This window comes from Pogona vitticeps, chromosome 2 (assembly GCF_051106095.1).
Source record: "Pogona vitticeps strain Pit_001003342236 chromosome 2, PviZW2.1, whole genome shotgun sequence".
NCBI lineage: Eukaryota > Metazoa > Chordata > Lepidosauria > Squamata > Agamidae > Pogona > Pogona vitticeps.
This window is the reverse complement of record NC_135784.1, coordinates 31,471,044-31,498,639: the sequence shown is the minus strand read 5'-3', so window position 1 is coordinate 31,498,639 and position 27,596 is coordinate 31,471,044. Positions and strand designations below refer to the sequence as shown.

The following is a 27,596-nucleotide window of genomic DNA, read 5'->3' as shown; positions in this document are numbered from 1 at the left end:
GATCCTGATTATACCAGGGTCCTGGCTGAGCTCTGCTTCTGAGAGGGCGTTTGGGAGTGATCGTGTCTATGGCCCTAGTAGTGGCGGAGAACCAGCCATCAACCAGAGCTTCGACAGGAGCGCCAGACAGTTCTGCTGGAATCCCTCTCATGGTATCCTGGAAACCCATTGGATCCAGTAACCTTCGAAGGCGGACCATCAAAATAGATCCATGCTCCCTAGGAGGAGAGAGTGCCATTGCGAGGTTACATTTTATTAGGTGATGGTCTGACCATGACAAGGGGACTGACACGAGGTCAGTCACCATCAGACCACGTTCACTACACTCGGTAGAAAAGACCAAATCAAGCATACGGCCACCCATGTGCGTGGGGCTGTTGACATGTTGGGATAAGTTCAAGGAAGCCATGGTTTCCAAGAACTCAAGAGCTGGACCGCATACCTCCGCATGGATGTTGAAGTCACCCAGGACCAGAAGTCTCGGGGACTCCAACAGTGCCACGGAGACGAAGTCCGCCAGCTCCGGTAGGGAGGTGGCTGGGTCACGGGGAGCGCGGTAACCCAGCAAGATCCCAATACCATCCCTGGCCCCAATCCACACATGAAGGGCCTCCAAACCTGGCTTCACGACCGAGGAGCGCCTAGTAACCTCTAGAGATTTTCTATAGACAATGGCAACTCCTCCCCCCCGCCCCTCCAGTCTGCCCTTGTGCTGGACTGCATAACCTGGAGGACAGGAAAGGGTCAGAGGAACCCCTCCTTCCCCACTCATCCAGGTCTCAGTTATGCATGCCAGGTCTGCATCCTCCTCCAGAATAAGATCTTGAATAAGCTGGGATTTGTTGGATACAGACCTGGCGTTCAACAGGACCAGGTTCAGAGTAGAGGGCCAGCTAGGCTGCCTACCTCGATATTGGCAGTTGGTCACAGTGCCAGAACAGTGAACAGACTTCAAACATCTGTTCACTGTTCTTCTAACACGAGTAGGCACTGTACCAGCGCCATAATAAAACAATTGTAGTCCCAGCTGCCAATGGCATAGCTATAGAGCTTTTAAAAGTTTTAGTCCCAGAATCTGCAGATCCATGCTGAATCCTGGAGGGTGAATGGTGGATTGTGGGAGTTCTAGTCCAGAAAAGGAACGTCTCCTCACGCTGTCCTGTGAGTCAGGGACCCTTAGGCTGGCTTTTGGCCAGTTTTCTCAACCTCCTCAGAACATCTAAATTCCATTTAACTTTTGTTGAGTGTTGCTGGGGGTTCCTGTGCTCCAAAACGGATTTCATACTGAACAAGGAGCAGCCTCAGTTGCCTTGCACAGTGGCAGCCTTCCCTCAAAACCACACACCATGGATAGTCTCCCCAAACGAACAACGACAGATGCCTGGTGCTTTACAGAATCCACAGAATTTCCTCCTTCACAATGAAACTGAGCTTGATTGACCCACCAGATAATGTACACGGAAACATTTGTTTGCCTAATCACACTTAAAACAGGGTGGGGCAGGTCTTAGGGCAAAGCAAGCTTCTGGAAGCACCACTCTGCTTTAAAACAAGAGGCATGCTTCCTGCACATCTTGGTTTTGCCCTTTTTAAAAGAAAAGGGCAAAACCAAGATGTGCAGGGCAAACAAAGCAGGCTTTCCCTCCTGCTGTATTTTAATATCTATATTTTTACATCTTGGAATTTAAATTTTATTGGTTTTATTGTTTTTAAATTTTGTTATGCCTTCCAGAGTAGACTATCTGTCTAGATGGACAGGGTATAAATCTAATAAAAAAAGACGTGACCTTTTTGTCAGCACCAACAAAGGTTATTTATTTATTTATTTAAAATATTTCTATCCAGCCTTCCTTCTTAACAAGACCCCCAGGTTAGTTATGCAGTGGCAAAGAGCGATGGTGATGGAGGTTGCACAAGATGAGCTTGGGGAGGAATTAGCAACGCAGGCTGTCTATTGTCCATCTCTAATTTAAAATGAAGGGGGTGTGAACATTATGCACAGGTGAGTGCATAAGGTGGGAAGAAAAGAGACGACAGGGTAGAAAAAGAATGTATTTGAGACCAGTTGAATGAATTCCTAGGCTTGCACATGGAAACAGGCTGTAGCCCCCACAGAAAAGGACCTAGACAGCTTTCAGGGACAAAATCAGATGCACTGAAAAATTCACTCAAATCAGAGGTGGGCAGCAAGAGTAACTGAAAAATACTTTCTCCTGTCTTCTCTCCCAGGTGGTCGCTTAAGAGAAGAAGACAGAGGTTGTAATGAGGATACTTCCCACTGTGGAACTGAAGGCACAGATCCTAAGACCGGATATGAATACAAAATCAGCTGTTGTTCTAAACCAAATTTTTGCAACAGTGACTGAATAAAGACTGCCATGAGAAAAAAAAATCTGTATAATCAAAAAGCCTAGTTAGTAAAGCAAGAATGTTAATTGTCTGTTTCATGAAGCACACAGTCCCAGGCTCAAGGGATCCAGCATAAGGTGTCATCCTATCTGGCTGTAACTGCCACACAAAGGTTGAACGTAGGCAGGCTGTATTGTGAAATGTGAAAATATATGCAGCAAGACAGACAAAAATAAACTTATATTAAAACTACATCCAATCTTTAAAAAAGCAAAACCCGAAACCAAATTATCTTAAGAAGATGGGTGTGCAGCAGAAACAAAAGAAAAACACTGCACAAAAAATAGTGAACAAACATTTTAAAACGACTTGTCAGCATGAAATTTTAAAATGGTACACAAAAATTCAGTTATTCCTATATAGTCCATCTGGTGATCTCCATGTGTACAGCCCTCTGCTTGGTTGCTTGAAGCATGTATTTGAGATCAGCAGATTGTTGGCTTCTCAGAACTCTATGAGTTTTTCTCCTGTTTCATTTTTTTTCCCTTAAGCCAAATTTTCCATTGACATTTGTTTCTGGTTTGTTTCCTTCTTTTGTGTTCCAATCATCTATGACTATAAGCGTGTCTTGTTTCGGTGTGTGATCAATTTCCTCCTTGAAATTGGTACAATAGCTTTCAGTTTCATTTTCTTCAGCATCTGTAGCTAGAGCATAGACTTGAATGATGTTTATATTGACACGTTGTCTGTGGATTCTGAGTAATATTATTCAGTCATGACTTTACATTATAGCCCCCAACTGTCCATGCTACATCTTGCCTCTGTTTTAGAGACACTCCATTTCTTCTGAGTTCATCATTTCCAAAGCAAAACACTCTGACTGAAAATATCCATTTCCAGCCCACTTTAGTTCACTGACACAAAGCACGGCAATATTTATACATTCCATTTCTTGCTTTAGGATTTTCAATTCATCTTAATTCATACTTCTCATGTTTTATGTTTCAAATGCATATGTTGTGCATCATTGGACTTTCCTTTGACTATTGTGCACATCAGCCACTAGATGTCCTTTTGGCTTTAATTTAGTTGCATCATTAGCAACAATGCTATTTGTGCTTGTCCTTTGCACTTCCCCAGATTGACCATTTTCTTATCTGGGAGTCTCATCTTCCAGTACTATAATTTGTTTCTTTTTGGACTATCTCATCATACGGTTTCCATGGTAAGAAAAATTTAGCAGTAGTTTATTACGGCCACCTTCTGTGCAATACTAACAAACTTTAGCTTGAGTGTCACTGCTATTGCCTCCTCTGCCGGTGTCACCTTCAGCTACCACAGTTCCCCAGTGGTAGCTACTGCTTTGTCACCATTGGAACTATCTTCTTATTTTTAACAATTGCAGTTGAACATTATGAAGACAAAAACTATGACTACAGAAAAACTACACAACTTTAGGTCTTATAAATTTAGGATTCAGTTTTTTGTACATGTTAAAGATTTGGATTAATATACTGTACCTACTTCTCTAATTGCAGTCTTTTCTGACGATTATAATTTTGCCCCATTCAGACACTGAAAGGTCAAGACTTTGTATTCTAGAACAATATTATTTATTGGGGACTGCACTTGCAAGAGCAAGGAATTGGAGTCAAGGTGTCCTGGTTCTGGATTCTGCATGTCATTCATCTCATAGCAAATCCTGCCCATTTTTAGTATTTGAAACTTTCAAAGATCTCTTACCGTAACCTGAAAAGGAAACCAAAGCCATTATCTATAAGCATTGCAAAGTATTAACTGACCTCTTTCTTGGAATGGCAGTCAGTAGGAAACATTTATTTATTTATTTATTTATTTATTTATTTATTTATTTATTTATTTATTTATTTATTTATTTATTTATTTATTTATTTATTTATACATACCCCGCCCCTCTAGACCATGTCTACTCGCAACATGCAAGGGAGAAAGATTTAAATATCACTAGAGTTCTTCCTGGTGAAAACGAGGGATGTGCACCAGCTTTGAAGAAAAGTGTCCAGACGGCAGGGAGGAGGGGTTATGTGTGCACTGCCTGAGGAGCTACGGACAATTCACAAAGCCCTCAATTTGGTTGAATCAATTGCCCTGAAAACCACTGAGGTTTGCCCTGGGATATGGTGTTAAGATCTCTTTCTCTCACACACACTCATAGTTACACATGTGCATGCATACCTACACAAACACTGTGTTTACCTCTCAATCCAAGGTAGGCATCATTAGAGAAAATTTTAGATCCTTCTACTGTGGCCACACACTTGTAATGTCCAACATCTGTATAATCTACAGAAGAGATGCTGGTGGGGAAAGGAAAAGTTGAAAACAATCACAGTTACCCAGTTTCTCAGCTGTTGTTTTACTCTTCATCAGAACAAAAGCAACGTTCAGGAATCCCTCCTTTAGCGCCCATTTAGAACATCAGCTCTCCTTGATTCCATTTTTGTTTTGTTTTGCTTTGTTTTTAAGTCTCTAGTCCTTAAAGAATTAGAAATTTCAGGCAAAACATACAGTCCCTGGCCAGTTGGTATGGAAGAAATGAGCATCTAAAGGTAGTGTGCATGTATATAGCAGGGGGAATATGGTTTGCTCCATTGTATATTCATGTTCATCAAATTGGGTTTCCATGTCTTAATTGCTGGAGCCATCTAGATGGCAATTTTCAGGAGTCAGTAGGTAGCTCTATCTGCATCGAGCACCAACATCAGAATTGCCTATAAGTGCTAACAAGGTGCTAATTGGCAGTTCCCACCTCTCTCTTTTGTTTATCTACTTGTCCTAGAAAAAAAACCCTTTTTGAAGGGAACTGACATCCCTGGGAGCACCCATTTGCATGGGATCAGGGGATCACATTGGCAGAAAGTAGACAACAGTTATGTCAGCTCAGTCGGAGCAAGTTTAAACACCCATGGTGGCTGAATTTTAAAAAGCTAATTTCTGAATCGAAAAAGGGAGTTTCAGAATGTGTTTCCCTTCACTGAGCTTTATATTGTGTAGTTAAGGCATTTTAATTCCAATTCATCTGTGCCCAGTCTGATGTAAACTGTGGCAACCTCCCTAGATAGAACCTTATGGATTTATACATTATATATTTCATCTTCTTACAAGAGATGCATACCAATTAAAAGAGAGAGAGAGGAAATTTTCCAAATTCTAATAGTATGTATCTGATTCCACTTTATCATTTGAAGGAGCACTGGAAAAAAACAAGAGGAAAGTAGGAAAGTATGCTTCTTCTATAACACCCCACGGTGCTTAAAGTGCTCTCTGGGTGGTTTACAGTTTAATTATGCAGGCTATGCATTGCCCCCCTACTACTCCCCCCAGCAATCTGGGTACTCAATTTACTGACCTCGGAAGGATGGAAGGCTGCGTCAACCTCGACCTGGCTACCTGGGATTGAACCCTGGGTCATGAGCAGAGTTTTGGCTGCAGTACTGCTGTTTAACCACTGTGCCATGAGGATAAATTACTAGAAGCTTCTGGTTATAGTCATTGTTATTCTTAGTACTAGTACTGAGATTTGTAACAAGATGGTTGCTGGGAATCTTAACATTTCTAGGAAAATGTTTCAAAGAATGATGAAGGGACTTGATGCAGTCCCAGCCAGTGGCAACCATCGGCACCTCTCCCCATTCCACTGTTCTGTGAAAGTCAGGGCATCCCAGCCAGCCACAGAATGGGGCTTCTCTGCTACTCTCTGCAGCACATGTGCAGCAGAGGCGTTTGGTCTCATTATTATGCCAGAGAGGATCTCCTGTGCCGTTTTGGCTGCAGAGTTCCCTGTACATTTGTCTCTTTGATTCCTGCTTACGCCTTATTGTATTTTCTTTTTTAATTAACTATCTCACCTGCTGCTTATTATTTTATTTTAACGTATTTTAATGACTTATAGTTGATAAATAAACACTTCCTATTGAATATTTGGCTGCAGAGTGCTTACATCAATTCACTGGTAGTCACCCACTCTTTTTCATCCAAGGCCACCTGCGATTGATTATTCTCAGCCAGCTCCAGAGGAGCACCGTTCCTCATCCAGCTGATTTCGGCCGGCTCGACAATGGGGCGGGCACGGAAAGAGCAGGATAGCTTAGCACTTTTGTCCAACGAAGCAGAAAGACTTTCCGGGTGCTTTTGGAAATATACCCCTAGAAGGAAAAGAGAACGTTTAAGCATCAAAATGGGATGACAGGAGAGGAAGTGGAGCCATAGAAAACTGCATAAGATAGGGAGGGGGGGACCTGAACTGTAATCTCTTTCTTCACAATGGAAAACCTGGAGGCAGTGGGGAAAAGAGGAAGACCACATTTTATTTTGTCTTTGCAAGATGTGAGCAGGGCTTTTTATGACTGGTCACTAATTCACCGGGTGTCAATAAGTCTGAAGCTCCTTTAGACCTCAGAACAACAATGTCCTTATGAAGTAATCTTCAACCAATGTCTTTTCTTTGTCTGACACCAAGATATATGCATAATATACAGACTGGCACTTTTATAAATGTGGATAAAGTTTCACTGTAAAATGTAAATGTGACTTTCTTTTCTTCTTCTTCTGACCTGCCATATGATAGAAAGGGTCTTTAGTAATTTTACTTGCCATTATTGTGTGGGGTCAATGGTTTTATCTCAAAATGGCCCCAGGAGAAACACAGAACAAATGACTCTCTCTACTCATTGGCTCATCCTCCCCAGACACTAGGCTACCTCCCAACCCCTCTGTTTTATGCCAAGCATTTCAGGAGAGCTAGCTCTCTAAGACTCCTCAGTTATGACACAAAATGTTAATGCATGAATTGCTTCTTCTTGGACTAATCCATCACACGATTAGGATGGTTAAAGTTAAAGGTAAACGGTTCCCCCTGACAATTTGCCCAGTCGTGTCCGACTCTAGGGGGCGGTGCTCATCTCCATTTCCAACCCATAGAGCTAGCGTTTGTCTGAGGACAATCTTCCGTGGTCACGTGGCCAGCGTAACTAGGCATGGAACGCCATCTAATGGTTAATGAGTTGCATAAATCTGCTTCCAAAGAATCTCTGGACCTCTTCCAGTGACCTCACCCCCCCAGCCCTGCCTCCAGAGAGCTGGCCGTCCACTCCACTAGCTTTCCAGGGCACCAGTTACCCCCCCCAAAAAAAAACAGCCTTTAAAAGTTTGGGTTCTCAATGATGTTCCAAGCCAGTGGTTCTTAACCTTGGGTTACTCAGGTGTTTTTGAACTGCAACTCCCAGAAACCCCAGCCAGCACAGCTGGTGGTGAAGGCTTCTGGGAGCTGCAGTCCAAAAACGCCTGGGTAACCCAAGGTTAAGAACCACTGTTCCAAGCAATTGAAATTGCAAACAGCCCCAAATGTAAAATTCATTTATAAATAAGACTACATGGAATGGCACCCTTTGAGTGAGTATTGGTGATCAGCCTGCATCATCCACAGACCTTTCTTTCTTTGGTGGAGTAATTCACCCTGCACCTCTGAAATAAAATGGGCTCTTAAAAGTGTCTGTTTTTCTCTGAACATTCAACTGATGTTCACTATACTTGTGGTCTACAAAGATTACCAAAGATATCAGTGGTTAATATTGTTTGTGGAAGTAGCCATTTTGAGTTCCACAAAATTCAGAAGGTAGCTTAGAAAGGGTTTCTGGGGGAAAATACAATGGCAACAGTTCGCTGCGAAAGAAGTTAATGCGTTGGAGTAAAAATTTGTTTAATGGAATCATACTGGAAGTGAGAACACTCACAATGTCAAATTATGTGGCCAGTGAGTAGACACGGTCTAGAGGGGCGGGGTATAAATTTAATAAATAAATAAATAAATAAATAAATAAAATAAAGTGGCTTTTCACTACAAATTCCACTGCTGCTCATATGGGGGGGGGGAATCTATCATAATCTATAATTTATTTGACACAGTGAGTGAAAAGGAATATAATGGAGACAAAGATTTTAATTTATAGGGCCTAGAGCACATCTGGTGTTGGTAAGAGTCTACCTCCAAGAATCAAAATATATATGAAAATGCATGTTGGTTAGTCATGGTTATACATTCCCAATCACTCATATTCATTGAGCAGCTACTAAGATTTGAGGTCCATTTTTCAGGCTTCAGGGAATGGGACATAGCCCACCTAGCAAACCTAGATCTTGACATGTATTCTTTAGACTTTGAGACATATCATTCAACAGGCTAAGATGAATCGTTGTACAGTATTTGTTGTTTGCTTGCGTGTTGTAGAGCTGCTGCGGTTGCAGTGGAGGTCGTCACTGCTGTAGGAATTTATGCACTGGCCTTTAAATTCAACACTGATTTTTTCTGTGTGTGTTTCCTGTTTGTTTGTTTCTCTCTCTCTCATATACACCCCACCCATCCACAAACAGCTGATTATGCAATGTTTGCTCAACGCTACACAATATCACAAATATCTTCTCCAGATAACATCAAGGGGCCTCGCTCCTAGTCACAGGCTTAAGCGCTGAAGCTACAGAAATCAGGATGCTTCTGAAATGACAACCTGAAGTCACACAGGAAAGGGGAAAGACAGCAGGAATTTTGTGGTCGGCCCTGGCACCATTGAGACACAGATCTTGGCGAATGATGCTACTGCATGATGCCAATACTATGACACTGAGGGGTTTTTTTAAAAGGCCTTGTGATAGTTTTTCTGTGGTGCTTGGTTTATATGTGGGAAAAACATTGTTGTTTTGTGCATATTTTTATATTTAAGATACAGACTTTTAAAAATGTTTTGTATTGGCGTTTTTAAAAAAATGCTATAAAAGGTACTTTTTTCAAAAGGGAAAGATAATAGCTGTTATTTGGAGTTGTATCAGTCACTATAACTTTAATTCTTTCTCTACCCTTCGTTTATTTGCACTAGGAGTCTATGGGGGTATCACAGTCTCTCTCTCTCTCTCTCTCTCTCTCTCTCTCACACACACACACACACACACACACACACACACACACACACACACACACACGTACGTACGTTTACCTTCCAGTTGGAGGTAGGTGTCATCAGAGAAAATTTCATTCCCTTTTGCCACAGTCTTACACTTGTAGCTTCCAACATCTCTGATCCTTACAGAAGGAAGGCTGGTAGGGTTGTAGAGATGAAAAGGAAGAAAAATTGAAAATTTTCAGTTATCCAGTTTCTCGGCACCTGTTTTCATCCTCATCTAGAACAAAAGCAACATTCAGGAAGTGTTCCTCTAGTGCTCATTTCAGTTATCAGCCAGCCTGGATTCTACATTTCTATTTCTTTAAAAAAAGGGATCTCTCATCCTTAAAGAACCAAAGATTTAAGACGAAACATGCAAGTACTGTCTTAGCCAATTGGATTCCAATAAATGATCCTTCCAGTTAGATACTAGATGAAGCCACCTAAAGATAGGGCTTGATTGTGCAATGGTCTGCCTATCCACTGTTTATCAAATTGGTTTTTCCTGGGGGAATTGCTGTAGCCATCAAGATGACAACTTGCAGGATTTATCAGGGTAAATGCAAAGAAATCAGTTTGCATGGAGCTATAACATCAGAATCTGTGTTAGGGTGCTAAGAAAGTGCTGATTGGTGATTTCTGCCTCTCTCTCTTTGCTTATTTAATTCTCCAAAGTGCCTTAGTAAATTTATGTCCAGAGCTGAGTTCACCGCCCCCATTTTTGTTTTGAAAGACCTAATATGAAGACTTAGGGGCCCTTAGCTGAGGAGAACTGATATCCCTAAGAGCATCTTGAGCTTTACTTTGTATCGTCAAGGGTTTTTTAAACTCAAATTTATCAGTGCCCAATCTGATGTAAACTGTGGAGCAAATGACCAATGTAGTCACCTCCTTAGACAAAACCTTAGGGATCTGTACATTATATGTTTCATCTTCTTACAAGAGATGTATATACCAATAAAAAAGACATTTTTTTCCAGGTTCTGATAGGACATATCTTGCATATTTCTAGGAAAACCAAATTTCATTCTATCATTTACACCAATGGTTCCCAAACTTTCAGTCCTGAGATGTTCTTGGACTAAAACTCCCTGAAGCCGTCACCACTAGCTGTGCTGGTCAGGATTCCTTGGAGTTGTAGGTCAAGAATATCTGGGGAAGCAGGCTTCTGGATGCTTGGCTTAACTAGATGCTATCCTGAGGAAAGGAAGCATTGAGAAAAAATAGAGAGAAAGGATAAATTACTATAAATTTCTGGTTGTTGTCATTGTTATTCTTCATAGTATTGAGATTACTGACTAGATAGGTGCCGGGCATCTTAAAATTTCTGGGAAAATACCGTATTTTTCGCACCATAAAACGCACTTTTCCCCCACAAAACAGGGGGGTGGAAAGTCTGTGCATCTTATGGAGCGAAGAAAACAGATTATATTTTCCTGTTTTCTTTTCCTAAAAAATTGGTGCGTCTTATGGAAAGGTCTTATGGAGCGAAAAATACGGTATTTCAAAGAGTGATTAAAAAGGACTTTGATATACGAGTCGTATATAGACTGTTCTGGGGTTCCTGGGAGCTGAAGTCTAAAAGATCTAAAGAGTCAAATATTCCTGGTGGTTCATCTAGCGCAAAAGCAGTTCCAACCCATAGAAGCCAGCTACATTTCGCCCCATTCTGCCTTTTTGGGAAAAATCAGGGCATCCCAGCCAGCTACAGAGTACAGTAGGACTTCTCTCTAGCACATGCACAGCAAAGCCGTTTCATCTTATTTTTTCTCCAGAGAGTATCTCCTATGGTGGTTAGGATACAAAGTGCTTACATCAATTTACTGGTGGTTACCCACTCTTTATCACCCATGGGTACCTCGATCTCATTAGTTTCAGCAAACTCCAGAGGAGCATCGTTCATGAACCAGCTGATTGTGGGTGGGGTGTCAAGGTCTTTGGCATGGACAGAACAAGAAAGTTTAAAATAACTGCCCAATGCAGCCGTCAGGGTTTCTGGTTGCTTTTTGAAATACACACCTAGAAGGAAAATAAAATACTAGAGCACAAAATGGTGGTATGACAAAGAAAACAGAGGCACAGAAGAATGCACAAACAAAGGCTAGGGGTCTAGCTGCAAGCTCCTTTCCCCCAGATGTTAGCCCATCTCTCAGCTCCATAGTCTTCTTTCTGACTGGCTTCCACAAAATATAGTCAACCCACTCACAAACCCGCAAAAAAACAACAACAAAAACCCAAACGTCGCCCCTCCACACACATTGTATTCCATTTCTATTGGAATTTAGTGCTTCCTTAATTCTATTTAGCAAACACTGCATAATCAATTCCTCTTCTTATGACATTTCACTGAAAGATTCTTTGTTCCCAAATAAGTTGTTTTAAGTTGATCATTACTCGTCCAATATACAGATGGGGCATTTTACCATTAATAACATGCTATACAGTTTGGTTAAAACTGGAGGAAGGCTTAGAAGATATCCAGGACGTCCAGAAAGATGCAAATGTGGGCCATACCTCAAAAGAACCCTAAACATACCCTGGAAGCAAAAGTAGCAAAATTGTGACTGTTGTACTCTGGGAATGCGGAGGAAAGACACACTGGAAAACACAATGATGCTAGGAAAGTTGAAGGCAGCAGGAAAAGGGGAAGACCAAATATTGCTTATTATGCGCTTTGATAAAGTTTTGATTTCATTTCATGGACTGTGCCCATTAGGATGGATGATGTCACTACGTTTCTGTCACTGAATCTCAGTTACTGGACAATCTGACAATGAAATGTCAGATGAAATGACAATGAAATGTGTTGCGTTGATGGTTCTATTCATCTGTTGTATGTAAATTAGCCATACATCCTCTTTTAGGGAGAACAATCCATCATGCGAAGGGTGGCTGGGAAACCATCCTCCTTTGGAAAATGTTCTTCTTTTCAAGGCCTGTCCAGTATGACTCTGATTTAAACATAAAGAGACACAAAGAGGAAAAACTGAATTTGCCTATCCAGAGAGAACTCACTCTGGCCAATTCCATTTCTCAGTATCCCTTCTTTTCCTCCCCCTTCCTGTTGACCTTCCCCCAGCATAGTCAAATGTAAAGTGTCAAATCCTTGGACCTGTTTTTATTATTGCTTTTGCTTAAGTAAAAGTTACTCATGTTATTTATATCGTTACAGTGATGTGTATGCAAAACCACACAGATCACTGTAACTATATAAACAACATGAGTAACTTGACGGGTGGGAAGTCGCTTGTGCTGATCTTAGTATTGCCAATCAGGGTAGTACGGACTCTCAAGGGACCCATCAGGTACCACTGAAGGTCCTTCTTTTCCTCCAGCTACAGGTCCTTGTTTTATTGCAACTCCCAGGTCGAAAAGAACTAGGTTCCCCTTCTAAATCCAAAAACAATTGGAAAGAGCCTGAGATCTGGCAGTAGCTACTGAAATAGCCCAGCTGAAGACACTTGGGAAGGGGGAATTTCTGATCAACAGGTCCATCTCTGTAATGTTCCAATTTGGACAGCAGAAACATCTGACCCCACCACCACCACCACCAAGCTTGGCAGCAAGAGCAGACTGCCTGATTCAAAATTGCATCTCTTTTGAAACCCAGCTGTTTGGAGAGGGAGTGTGGTATTCTGAATAGAACACCTCAGAGTCAGACAGCTGGAGTCATATCCTCAGTACATCCACAGAATTCATGGGCTGGTTTTGAACTTGTTGCTACCAGGCTTAGTGGATCTCGTTCAATTACTATCCTGTCTCTTCCCATCAAAGAACTCTAGCTGGAACATTCATGGAAAAGCCTCACATGAGCCTCACAACATCGGTACGTTAGGCAAAGATATGCTTGTTCCCTCACCTTACCTCCAAGATTTCAGGGCTGAAACCATTATATTATAGCTCTAGAAAATAAGTAAGACCGAGAGACCGCAACTTACCTAACAGGGACTTAAAAACCGCCTGGTCATTCAAGGTATTGTGATATACTTCTGGAAGAGCCCCTGCAAAGCAAGTTAAGGCTAAATTATGTGATCTGTCCTGCATCCCATGTCGTGGCCAAGAAAGCCTTTCAACTCAGATTCTCCAGCTCCCAAGCCCTTCCCATCACCTTATACCAGCTCTTAGTACTCTGGATTTGTCTGCTCTGTTGTTGTTTTTTGCTCACCTCTGACCATGCACCATTGAGGGTATGTGTCTTGTTTCATGCTGACACACACTAACATATACTATAGACAGAAGCACTCACCTGCCTGGGCCCAGCCGATACTCAGGCACCAGACTATCAGGCAGCAGAGAAGAGCTTGGCCAAGTTGAGCCATTTGCTGAAAACCCAATGGATGTCACCTCCAAAGTCAGAATGATGGCTCAATGGCAGAGACGGAGGTTTGCCTTAAGTATCTTAAGACAACAGGAAAAAACCAGAAGAGGAACATTATAACAATAATTGATGCTGAAAGCATTGAAATGTGACAGGCACACTTGAATATTTTAGAGGGCATTAAATGGTATTCTTCTATGAAACACATAGTGATCAAAAGCCACCCAGAACAGAAAAGAATGGCCCTGAATTACACTTTTTGAGCAAGACAAACCAACCAAGTTGACCAGTCAGACATCATTAGATGGAAATGCCAACTCCAAGGAGACCAAAACAACAGAATTCGCTCATCACAAACTATTGGGGAAGCAATAACAGCCTCCAGCATTTCATGGAAATCATATTCCTTTGCTCCTGATGGGAAAATATTTCTGGACTATTTTCTAAAATACACTTCTTTTTTTGTTTTGGCCAGGAACAAGTTCTGGAAAGTGGTTTCTGTTAGTATTTTGTAGCAGGGAAAATTGATGAGATCAAGAGGGTTGTAATGGGGACCAAAGGGTTAGCATTCCATGCTTCTCTTATTATACCCTCACTCTGAATCTCCACAGTGGCTGCTTCAGAAAAAAACATCCTTGTGCTTGTGGGTGAAAGACAGGATTAACAGCCCATATCGTATTATATAATGGCAAGATATTAATTTTAAATTAATCTCAGGCGTGTGGAGAGAAATATCACTACACAGAGAGATTAATATTTCGGAATCAATTAAAATGGTCTTTTAGGGCAGTGGTTCTTAACCTTTTTGAAAGAAACGCCCCCTTGAGCCATTGAGGAAGTTATCATCGCCCCCCTCCCCGCGGTGATATCTTTTTATTTATTTATTTATTTATTTATTTATTTATTTATTTATTTATTTATTTATTTATTTATTTATTTATTTATTTAAGACACTTAAATCCAATGACCCCTGAAAACAAAATTAAATTCCAAGAAAATGAAATGCCCCCAAAAAAGTAACATTTAATGATTTAGTTGCAAGTGAATTTTAAGATGGAAAAAGAAATATAAAAAGGGCATAAAAACAAATGCAGGAACTAAAAATTTCAAGACAAAAAGTCTGAAACTAAATTAAAATTGGAGGAAAATATATATTCATGCACACTGTAAAAAGGCTGCAGCCATCTTCACAGGTTTGGCTTGCTCCAGCGCCCCCCTACCGCCCCCCTTCTGCTCCAGCACCCCCACGCTGGCCCTTTTCGTTCTACCGCCCCCGTGAAAAATGAAATCGCCCCCTGGGGGGCATTATCGCCCACGTTAAGAACCACTGTTTTAGGGGATCAAAAACTAGAGGCCAATATATTAGGAATGTGCTCTATCTTTGGGGGAAATTTGCAAAATGAAATTCTAATTTTTTAAAAAAGTGACAGAGCACAGTCCTACACCAATTTGTAGATTTGTGAATGTGTTATCTCTCATGTAGGCTCTGGTGGGATGGGTCACGATGGCCTTAAGTTCTCTCTCTCTCCTTCCTTTTGTCACTGTTTCTAACTGTGGGTAATGCTTTAAGCCTTGTGTCATTCGAACAGCCAGAAAAATAAGAATATTATCAGCACAACATTGGGTAATTGTAAGAGACCAAATGCTCCATCCGAATTAGCCTTTGAAGGCTTCTGCAGCAAAGAACAAGCTCAGATTGTAACACTTGACATCGTCTATATAAATGCAACAAAAAAAGGGAACAAACAAAAACACTGCCATTTGTTTGTTCTGCCTTACTCTTTCTCTGGTGACCTACAACCTTTCTCTGCAACAGTCATCAAAATGAATCTAAAATGTCTACTATCTTTTTGTCTCTGGACCGTTTTTGTGTTCATCTCCCCCAGTTTTCTCAGTACATTAGTTTATTTTTATTGCATTCTTTCTACCTGTATTGAAAAACCATCCATTTATGGAAACATATCATCTCTGGACCAGTCAAGAGGTGAAGCATGGAGTCAGGAGCTCCGATTTATTTATTTATTTAGGGCACAGCGTACCGATTGATGGGAACAATTCAAATTCACTTTATGATTCACTTACTGATCCACTGAACTCTCCTGTTCTGCCCTTATTTCCTGCTGATAACCACTTTAACTAGTGGACCGTGTGTGCTATGTGCAATTCACTATTGTGTGTTATGTGTAATAAAATTGTCTCCAAATAAGAGCAAACTTAACAGGGTTTTCCAGGTACATGAGATTTCAAGGCGATATTTAAGATTGCCACTCTCACAGTGAACCTCCAATGGCTAGGTGGGGATTTGAATTAAGGTCTACCACAACCCTCTATCTGCTACACTAAACTGCTTTTGGTACCATTCCATGTAAATAGACGGTAGAAATGAAGGTCCCAGATTGATACGCTAACATTGGTGACCTTTGACCCTTTGCCCATCCCTCCAATCCAAATAGGATTGTATTTTTTTTAATGTGACAGGGCAGGCTAAGACACCTCCCCAACCACCCGCAAGAAACATAGACCATCCCAAAAGAATACTTGTAGAGATCATACTACATGACGTCATCTACCCAGACACCTTTTATGCCCCCCCCGAAACCACCCCTCATTTGTTTGTTCAACCTTCCCTCTTCTCTGGTTGCAAAGCACTCTTAGCAAATGCTGACCTGCAACTTCTGTTTGAGATGACCCTCAAAATGAATCCAAAAAAGCCTGTTATCCTTTTGCCTCTGGAGCCTTTTTTCAGTTGTCTCCACTAGTTTCCTCAGTACTGTACAGTAGTTTATTTCTGCTTCATTCTTTCTGCTTGTACTGAAAAACCATCCATTGAGGAGCATACTGTATAATCTCTGGACCAATCAAGAGGTGAAGCATGGAGTCAGGAGCTCAGATTTATTTATTTAGGGCACAATGTACAAATTGAGGGGGAACAATTCAAATTCACTTTATCATCCACTTACTGATCCACTGAACTCTCCCATTCTTCCTTATTTCCTGCCAATAAGGTGATGTCTACTGTGGCCACCCACAGTAGACGTCGCTGTTTCAGTAGTGTATACATGCTAAAAATTCCAGCTCGTTCTAGGACTACTCTATTTGGAACTTTGTCCTGCCAGGTGATACCAAAAATGCGTCGGAGGCAACACATATGGAACGTGTTCAGCTTTCTCTCCTGCCTCGCATGAAGGGTCCAGGACTCACTGCAGTACAGGAGTGTGCTCAGGACACAGGCTCTATAGACCCGGATCTTGGTGTATGCTGTCAGCTTCTTATTGAGCCATACTCTTTTTGTGAGTCTTGAGAACATGGTAGCTGCTTTGCCAATGTGTCTATCCAGCTCTACATCTAGGGAAAGAGTGTCAGAGATCGTTGAGCCAAGGTACACAAATTCATGGACAACCTCCAATTCTTGCATGGAGATAGTAATAGAGGGAGGTGAGTCCACGCCCTGGCCCATGACTTGTGTTTTTTCAGGCTGATAGTCCAAAGTCTTGGCAGGCCTTGCTAAAACGATTCATGAGTTGTTGGAGGTCTTCGGCAGAGTGGGCAACAATGGCTGCATCATCGGCGAAGAGGAAGTCCCACATGCATTTCAGCTGAACTCTGGTCTTTGCTCTCAATCTAGAGAGATTAAAGAGCTTTCCATCTGATCTAGTCTGGAGATAGACACCTTCTGTTGCAGTTCCAAAGGCATGCTTCAGCATGACAGCAAAAAAGATCCCAAAAAGGGTTGGCGCGAGGACACAGCCCTGTTTCACTCCGCTTCGGATGTCAAAGGGATCTGATGTTGAGCCATCAAAAACTACAGTGTCCTTCATTCCCTCATGAAAGGACCTGATGATGCTAAAGAGTCGAGGAGGACATCCAATCTTAGAAAGTATTTTAAAAAGGCCATCCCTGCTAACCAAGTCAAATGCTTTTGTAAGGTCTATGAAGGCCACTAAGAGTGGCTGTTGTTCCCTGCATTTCTCCTGCAACTGTCTGAGGGAGAATACCATGTCAGTGGTGGATCTATTTGCTCGGAATCCACACTGTGATTCTGGATAGACTCTGTCTGCAAGCACCTGGAGCCTCTTCAGCACAACACGGGCAAGCAGCTTCCCTACAACACTAAGAAGAGAGATGCCACGGTAGTTATTGCAATCGCCCCTGTCTCCTTTGTTCCTATACAATGTGACGATGTTTGCATCCTTCATGTTCTGTGGTACTCTACCTTTGCTCCAGCAAAGATGAAAGATTTCATACAGTTCGGTGGTGATGGTCTCTTTGCAGCACTTCAGCACTTCAACAGGTATGTTATCCTTTCCAGGTGCCTTGCCGGAGGCAAGGGAATCCAAGGCCGCTTTTATTTCTGCTAAGGTTGGTTCGCTGTCCAACTCTTCCAGGACAGGGAGGCACTCAATGTTATTTAATGCTTCTTCAGTTACTACTCTTAAATGATGTGACTACAGAAATGAATTCAGCTGCTATCAGAAGGAGACATCTGCTATCATCAGCACTACTAGTGCATAGCTGGTGTATATAGGAGAACAACATTCTTGTATGACCATTAGGGTTCTACATAAGCATGCTTTTAAAGATCTTAACAAATGACATCATCTACCCATAATAAACTCATTTGTCCATTTGTTCCCCCTCCTTCTCAGGTTCTGTCTCACTCCTTGCAAATGCTGCTCTGTGATTGCTCTTTCTGAAGGCCACCAAAGTGAATTCAAGGAGTTCAGCCCTTCTTTGAATATGGCCAAGATATTCATATTTCTCTCTAGTTTTCTCAGCTGTTAGTTTCACTTGCGTTGGTTCTGCTCACATTGAAAATGCATTCATTTGAGAGAAATCAGATTTTCATGGCCAATCACGACATTAAAAGAGGAAGGTGGGAATTCAGCCTTTTCTGTGTGGGCTGCCTTTTAAGTGGGAGCATGTTGACTCATCTGTACAAGAGTTTATTGCTCTACTAAACTCTTAACATCCTGCCTTGTTGGTGGAGTTGGTGGAGTGGTTAAACTGCTCTACTGCAGCCAAAACTGTGCTCACGACCCCAGGTAGCCAGCTCAAGGTTGACTCAGCCTTCTATCCTTCCCAGGTCAGTAAACTGAGTATCCAGCTTGCAGTGGGGGGGGGGGGGGAGAAGGAGTGTAGCCTGCATGATTAAGTTGTAAATTATTCAGAGAGTGCTTTAAGCACTATGGTGCAGTATATACGCAGCACACTTTGCTTTTTGCTGACTCATTTTGAATATTATATAAAGTATTCAATGTATATTTGTCAGTGGCCCCAGCCGCTGTATCCATGATGAGGCATCCATGATCAGTTAAGCTTTACTGGACTCAGCATATAAAGGAAAGGAAAGGAAAACAGTGTCTCTGTAGTCCTTGGCAGGATGGGGCCTGTAGTCCCAAGCAGCAGGGATGGAATTGGTCGCTTTCTGTCCTTCCAGGGCTGAGGGAATATTCTGTCCCCCCTCCGAGGGAGTTACTTCACTCCCGTGGCAGCTCGTTTTGGCTGAAAGGTCCAGGCAGTTAAGCAGTCTTTGCCGGCCGAGTCCCCCAGCACGGCGTCCAGCAAGCAGAGGAGGCTGTGCAGCCCCGGCTGTCCCTGGGAGCTTCTAGCTTTCAGCTTTCAGCTTGCCTTCAGATAAACCAGCCGTCCTCCGGAGATGCAGGCCTCTTAGAAGCTCCTTCCACCATCTCCCCCAGCAGACTAGTATCTCTCTTCTCCGAAGGTGACAAAACCTCCCAGGCGTCCTCCCAAATGTCCGGCTCCTACCCCCACCCCTTCTTCTTGCTCACTCCCCTCTATATCTACCTCAGCTACAGCTAGAGCTGTTTCTCTGGGGGTGGGTTTAGGGCCTCCACCCTCGTCTGCCTCAGGTGGTTCCTTCAAGGCCAACCACCCTCCTGTTGTTGCTGAGGGGGCCTGCCCACACTGGCACTTATCTCCTTCCCCCCCCCAACCGGCTGTAGCTGGCTCACAATATTATATACATAAAGTTGGTTGGTTGCTTGCTTGTATAGGGATGGTGCCACAATCCAGAAGGCCTGGTTTCTTGTGGACGTCATTCTGATCTCTCTTGCAGTAGCAACCTGTAGAAGTGTAGCCTGTGCAGCTAGGCTATGCCAGCCATTCTTCCTCATCACCCATGCATGTTGTTAGCCATATTGTTTGTGCTACTACCATTTTTATCTAAGTAAATACTGTATACTGTGCAACGGAAGGGTCCAAGACTCATTAAGGGATATCCAAGAGTAAATAACACACTGCTAAGAGTTTGGGGAGCCTTCAGTGCTTGTACTGTTTTGCACTCCATGTGAATGATGGACGTGCTCACAGCTCTCATTCTCCCAGAAGACGATTAAATCCAGAATAAAACCAAACCATCATTGACAATCATATCAAAATTCATCTGGGTATCATGGTATAAGCCTTTTAATTGTTGCAATAATTCCAGACAACATCACTCTGTCTATTTCTACAAGCTTGATTTGTCTATATTAATTCTATGTTCCATACAAAGAAAAAATTAAATCCCAAATATTGAAAACCACAGAATTCATTCTTTACACATGCAGAGTATGGAGCAATGTAGTAACAGCCCCACGCATTTCATAGGAATCTCTTTCCTATGATTCCTATGGAATTGCTTGGAAAAGCTTTCTGGACTAATTTCTACAATACTCTCCCCCCCCCTCTCTTTTTTTGGCTTGGAACAAGTCCTGGGACTTGGGCTTCATTAACATTTTATTGCAGGGAATACTCAGAAGGACCGTAATGGGGAGCAAAAGCTTAACGCTCCATTCTGCCCACATAATAGCTCCTCTTTGGATCCCTACAGTGGTTACTTCTGAAAAAACATCTTTGTATTTCAAGAGAAATATTAGGATTAGCAGCCTGTGTCATATGGTTATACTATGGCAAGATATTAATCTTAAACTAACGTCCAGGAAGAAGCGAAGGCAGATTGCCAAGCAGACAAGAATTTTTTCTGAATTTATTCAACTTCCTTTTGGGAGACCTTTGCTAGTTGCAAAATGGACTAAATCGGGTCCATATGTCCATTTTTTTGATCAATTATAAGGCAGGACCAGATAACTCCCATCCACCCCCTAGGTGGATGGGTCACCCCAAAAGATTACACAGGTTTGTTCCAGTAGTAGAGGGCTGACAGCGGAAACCTCAATGAAGCCTGAGTCCAATCCAATTGCTAACGTTTGCAGAGGGTTCAGCACAAGGTCACTGGACTCTGTACATCCCCACCAGAGTTTCTTATGCAGCCCTTTTACACTTAGGCAGTATGAAGAGAAGGTGATATATTTTAAGGTAGTTGTTGCATTCTTCCTCATTTTCCCTTTCTCTCTTTATATCTATAATAAAGATATAAACATATCTTTATTATAGATTATTATATGTTGCTTTTCAACATATCTATAAGAGTTATGTTTTCAACATAACAGATATGTTGAAAAGCACTATAACTAGTGGCCCATGCACATTAGGTGCCACGAAACTGTTTCCAATTTAGAGTAATCTTAACAGGTTTTTCTAGGTATGTGAAATTTAACAGACTATGCTTACTTGTGCCACTCTCACAGTGAACCTCCATGGCCAAGTGGTGATTTGAACCGATCTCTTTAAACCTTGCTCCAAACCTCTACCCAGCACACCATACTAAACTTGTGTTACCGGTTCAGGCAAATCGGCAGTAGAAATGAGGGGTCCAGAACTGGCACTCGAATATTAGTGACCTATATGTGTATCTGTAGGTGAGACTGTGTGAATGCCCACATTTCCTCTGATTGTTGCACCGTGTATCCCACCAACTTCTACATGACAAATGCAGCCTGTAAGCAGATGGAATAACCGGGCAGATCTCAGACATGCTGTGGTGCCACCTGAGTATTAGCGTGCCAAGGAAGATGGAGAACCAGGAACTGAAGTGTGGACCTACCCTCTTTCCTGAGAGGAGGTCTAACAACTCAGGCCAAGCCTACCACCTGTCTTGGGAAAGGATAAAAAGTTGTTCCCACAAACTGAGGAGAAATAAATTCATCTCCCTTCCTGCATAAAAGTGTACCAAGTGGAGCATAGTGTAGTAATGTGGGGGCCACAAATGACTCAAGCCTTATTTTTCTTGGTCATCTGCATCTTCCTCTGCCTCAGTCCGGGAGGTAAGTCTCACCTGTCCCAGGTAAGGAGAGACAGGTCAATAATTCATGACTACTGTTTCCTCCTTGGAGTTGAAAATGGGCTCTTGTGATTGACAAGAATGTTGGGGCTAGTTATGTACTATACAGGTTCTTATTTAAAAGATGAAGTTTGGTAGTTTGTTTTCTTTCCTAGTTGAAAATTGAAATATTTGCAAGCATAGCATCCCTTTTTAAAAGTTATTTGTATTCTGATCAATGGTCAAAGGCTTAACTGGAGAGAAATATCTCTATCTGCCGGTGGAAGGAGAACAAAGAGGGAGCCAAGCTAGTCTCCTGTGGAAGGGAGTTCCACAGTCTGAGGTCAGGCCATAAGAAGGTCCATTTCTCCAGGACTGATAGTGCTGGGGACTTGAGAGAAAGGCCTTTCCTGAAGGTCTTTTTAAAAGGGGAAAAGCTCATGCAGGAAGACGACTCTTTCAAATAGTCTAGATCAATGGTTCCAAATTTTGGGTCTCCGCATGTTCTTGGACTAAAACTGTGAGAAGACTTCACCACGAGCTGTGTTGTCTAGGATTTCTGGGAGTTGTTGTCCAAGGACATCTGGGGACCCAGACTGGGAACCACTGGTCTAGATGAAACCTGTATATGAGATTATCGGTCATAATCAGCATTTCCTGACAATGTAGATGATGTAATAGGGGTGTCATATGTTCCCTGTAAAGAGCTCCAGTCATTTATCTGGTTGCATAATTTTGACCCAACTAATGTTTCCAAGTAGTCTTCCAAGGAAGCCTCATGCATATACCATGTCCCGTTAATGCAAATGAGTTGCAATTAAGGCTAGTTCACCCATCTCAGGCAATCCCCTCATGTTCACTCCTGAAACCTGAGGGATGAATCGACAGTACAATGGTGCCTCGCTAGACGATGATAATCCGTTCCACTGAAATCGCTGTTTAGCGAAATCATTGTCTAGCGAAAAGCATTTCCTCATTGGAATGCATTGAAACCTGTTTAATGCATTCCAACGGGGAAGAATCATTGTTGTCTGGTGAAGATCAACCATAGGAAAGCTGCTTTGTGAACCGCCGACCAGCTGTTTAAAGCGCTTGGTGTCTTTGGCATATTGATGGCACAGGACCTCCAAATCCTTGACAGCTTCTCCTAGCAATTTATGTAGCATGGAAGAAAGGATTGAATCCTGCCTCCTGTTCGCTCTGCTCCCAGTTTCTCTGACACACTGAACCCCCCTTCAACACAGGAAGGTGTGCATCCAAGAGAGGGACATAAACATGAAGTACTGGATGTAATAATGTAATAATGTCATTTTCCTCAGCAGATAGCATTAAATGCGACAGTTGCACTCTTATAAAAGGAGAGAAGGATTGCCTGCCTCTTGGACAAACTTGTGAAAACAATAATGCTGATGCAGTCTGCATGACTGAGACAAGAAGCATGCCAGGTACGTTATGTGAGCAATATCTTTCTTATACACTTATCTCTATAGAAAGGCTAAAGAGAATACAAGTAGGCTTCCGTACCTCTAAGTACACAAATATTGAGCTGCAATTCTGACTGTGCTACCCTTTTTAAGATGGCATGCCTGGGATAACCGTAACAGAATCTGAGTTTATATCAGGTAATACAAACTGGCACAGCTCTTCTGACTGCTTTCTGATAACCAAACAGATCTTTTTCTAAGCTTAGCAAATGAGCAACAGAATCCTCTGATGGCAGGTTCTATTCCTATATGTGTTTATTAGCTTGTTGAAACCTAAGTGTGCAGATTTCACAGTGCAAACAGATTTTGCGAGTAGGTTTGCACTGGGTTGCATTGTGACTAGTGTTGAGTGACAGTTCCATGTGGGATGTGTGCCAGGCGTGAGAAGTTGAGAAGGGTGAATGAATATTTGTGAATGGAACTGTAAGTTGCTAGGTCTCTATTGCTCCCAGCTGGAGAGTTTCTGCTTTGCATGTAAGGGTGTGCGAGAAGGAAAAAGTGATTTAGCGCCGTTAGTTTGTGCTTCCAGAAGAGTTATTTAGAGGAGGAGTGGGAATGAGTGTGTTCTGATTTGTGAAAAAGCTGTGAATAATAGTGTGTCCTTCTGTCTGTCTGTCTGTCTGTCTGTCTGTCTATTATCATTATCATTATCATTATCATTATCATTATCATTATTATTATTATTATTTTATTTTATTTTATTTTATTTTATTTTATTTTGTTTTATTTTATTTTGTTTATTTGATGTATATCCCGCCCATCTGGTCTATTCAACGTATCTGGATTGGGGACTCAAGTCACGGAACTTGCTATCAAGTTGGACTTAACTCACATGAGTTACTTGACTTGTGACTCGGAAACCACCTACTTCTCCCTTTTTTCCGGGAGGGGTGGAGCTTGTTTTTAACAGGGTCTCAGACTTGGGGCTTGGAACTCAGGAGTTGGTACCAAAGACTTGGACTTGGGACTCAAGTCTTGCCAATATCCCTGCTATCTATTAATCTGGAACAGAGAATGTTTAAGTGAGATGGAAGGAAAGTAGAGGCTTATGTTTCTATACAACTGAACCTGTCAACTTGAAACATTCGGTTCCCCCCCCCCCCACAGGTTCAAGGAACTTTTTCAAGTTGTGTGTATGTGTGTGTTTGTCTTTCTCTATGTGCTTTAAATAAATCTAAAGCAAAGTTAACGGTATCAGCATAAAAGGGAATACTAGCAATTTGCCCAAATTGATGATAGGGATAATCTAGGAGAAGGAGACCCTGTACACAGGTAATAAAAGGCAATCTCAAATGAAGTGGGTGACTACATAAACCCTTTACTCTGCAATTTACATCAGACTGGGCATAGATGAATTGGAATGAAAATTCATTGTCTACATGACATAAAGCTCAATATAGGAAAGTCATTGTGGTATCATTTCATTTGAGTGGGGAATCATCTCTCTTTTTTTTTCAACTGATGGGTTGGTTTAAATAATCAGCTTGACATCAATTTTTTCTCCTTTCTACCAGTATGATCACCTGACCAAATGTGAAGCATGGGGTCCTTTTTGCAGGGTAGAGTTTCCAGCTCAGTGCTGGAACAGATTTTAAGTAGGGTATTTAGGAGAACAATTAAAAGAGAGAGAGAGAGAGATACAGAAAGGTGGGAATTACCAATTAGCATCTTGTTAACACCTTAGGGCAACTTTTGGTGCTGAGTGCAAACTGAGTTCTCTGACTCTGCTATGGTTGACTCCTACAAATAGCAATTTCACTCAAGGAAACCTGATTTCCATTGTATTTTCCTTGTTGTGTAGTCACACCCTTAGGGCAAAGGTTTAGGGATGGCTGTCATTTCGGTGTTGGCACCCACAGGTAGCACCCCTGAGTAGAAAAGATACATATGCACCGCAGTCTGAAAATGAGTGTTTGATTTCCCACCTATAGGTACATGCACACAAATATATGGACCATAAATACAATGAACTTTGCTATCCACTTCAAATAGTGATCATTTATTATTTTTTTTAAAAAAAGATTCATTCATTGAATATAAGACTTTCTGTTTTCCTGAAAGGTTTTGAAAGCCCTTCCTCAACAAGCATCATGAAACGGTGTTCTACGCAGAAAGCTAAGTGTGGCACAGAAGACCAAGTTCGTATGATCAAATTGTCTTTCAAATGTTGTTCTGATCGAGACTTTTGTAACAGGAATCAGTAATGCAGAAATTGGAAGTAATAAATTGCACTTTCACTATTTTTTTCAATGTAACTATCCTAGATATTTCCTTCTTGCTCTGCAATAGGGTGACCAAGAACAAGATCTGAGAACTGAGGGCTGTCACTGATAAATCATTCCATGAATACCTTGTACATTCCTCAAAAACCCACAAATTGGAAACAATCCCATAGCACAAGACAACACAACAGTCACATGGAGGGATGCTGGGAGTACAAGGAGAGACCCTTTATGAATTGATGGATACCTGTCAGTCCATGTCTTCCGCAGCGGTGAGGCATTGCTCTCTTCTCCACCCCACAAGCTTTCTGGTCAACAATGTGGGTTAATGCCACATGGGTTGCTTCAGGTGTGACTTTGGTCTGTTTTGTTTTTTAGACTACCAATCCAGAAAAGAAGAGAGAATGTCAAGGCAGAACATAGACAAACACAAACAAAAGCAACCTGTGGTGCTTATATACCACACCATAACGCTTAAAGCATAATCTAGGCAATTGGCAATTTAAGTATAAGGTGACATATCCCTTTCCCCCACCCCCCCGCCCCCCACCATGAGCTGTGTACTTTATTTGCTGACCTCAGAAGGATAGAAAGCTGAGTCAACCTTGAGCTGGTTGCCTGAGCCCATTAGGATTGAACTCAGGTTTTGGGGGTGGGGTTAGTTTCCCCTCCTCCCAAACACAAACTTTTAATTTTTTTTAAATGAACCAGTTTGTGGTTCGTGGAAAAAAAGGTTCAGATAGTTTGTGGTTCGTGCTCATCTCTAGTTAGAATAATCAGACTTGGGGTGTGGTGCTTGTGATCTGTTAGGTGTCATTGTACTCCAGTTTCAACCAGCCTCTGACAGCCCATGTGAGAGAAGATAGAGCTGCCAATCCTAAAACTGGAGGACAACCCTATTTGAAGAAGCAAGATTGCAAACTGGCAACGTTGGACAAAGAGGGAAAGAGGTGCCAAGGCGGGAAGGCTGTGCTCTTTTGTCCCACTACACATTTCTTCAAAGAGAGAAGTTGGCCTTTCTCATTGAGAAGACCCTTCATTTTCAGAATAACAGCACAAGACTGGATCCAGAGGGAAACACTGGCTTGAACAAAGCCGTGAGAAAATACATTGAGGAGAAACGGCTCTGTAAAATGGTCCCTTACCTAGTTCGTTTCATTGAATCTTGTCGTGAGTTCTTCAAACATTTTCCTGGGAGTTGGTTGTTGTGGGTTTTTCGGGCTCTTTGGCCGTGTTCTGAAGGTTCTTCTTCCTAACGTTTCACCAGTCTCTGTGGCCGGCATCTTCAGAGGACAGGAGTAGTATGCGTGCTACACCTGTCCTTCACGAATACATTTTCCTGGAAGTCAGTCCTTCTGACCTTTCCATGGCTAAAACGTTCCTCTAAAATCAAGAAGGAATACAACTGTACATAAAACTGAATAGACCTAAACAATGGCAAGACGGTGGAAAAATAATTTTAAAAAATTGAATTGAGGATGCCGTTAGAGGCTTCTTCAAACAGCCTCATTTTTCAAACAGCACCCTCTTAAAGGCAGGAAGGGAGAGAGCCACACACAGCTCCACCAGGAGCCCATTCCACAGGGATGGTGCCACAACCGAGAAGGCCCGGTTTTGGTGGATGTCTTTCTGGCCTCTCTTGGAGTGCCAACCCATAGAAGTGTAGCCTCTGCAGCTAGGCTATACCAACCACTCTTCCTCATCATCCATGTCTGTTATTCACCCTTTTGTTTGTGTTACTACCATTTTTATCCAAATAAATGCACTGTCCAAAGGAGGGGCCCAAGACTCATTAAGGGACATCCAAGAGTAAACAACACACGGCTGAGAGTTTGGGAGGCTTCTGCACTCCATGTGGATGACGGTGTACTGTTAATGTAGGCCAAGCTGTGACATAGCTGGAGGTGAGGGTTCAGAACTCAAAGTGGTAAGGTTAAATCAAGGAAACTTATGCCTGAACCTCCCTAAAATCCTACAAGACTTTATACACATCCGGGGGTGGTAGTGGAAGATTCAGAAGCTTGTGTTTGTCACGGGTGGCATTATCGCAAAAGAGGATTAGATCCAGAAGGAAACTAAACAGTCATTGAC

General features: G+C 42.1%; 1 protein-coding gene and 1 long non-coding RNA gene across 2 annotated transcripts; one reads left to right on the top strand and one right to left on the bottom strand.

The window, feature by feature from the left end:
- Positions 1–602: 602 nt before the first annotated feature.
- Positions 603–13,319, bottom strand: LOC110089333 (tyrosine-protein kinase receptor UFO). Its single transcript, XM_020812315.3, has 6 exons — positions 13,259–13,319; positions 11,135–11,339; positions 9,375–9,475; positions 6,329–6,533; positions 4,585–4,685; positions 603–4,098 (listed from the first exon to the last, which is right to left on the bottom strand). Exons 2-6 carry the CDS (start codon positions 11,221–11,223, stop codon positions 4,040–4,042), a joined length of 555 nt encoding a protein of 184 aa, XP_020667974.3. The 5' UTR covers positions 11,224–11,339; positions 13,259–13,319; the 3' UTR covers positions 603–4,039.
- A 5,677-nt stretch (positions 13,320–18,996) lies between these two features.
- LOC140704314 (uncharacterized) lies at positions 18,997–26,353 on the top strand. The gene is made up of 3 exons (XR_012083427.2): positions 18,997–19,360; positions 23,122–23,244; positions 25,345–26,353. It is a non-coding gene; the product is annotated as an uncharacterized LOC140704314 (long non-coding RNA).
- Positions 26,354–27,596: the final 1,243 nt, after the last annotated feature.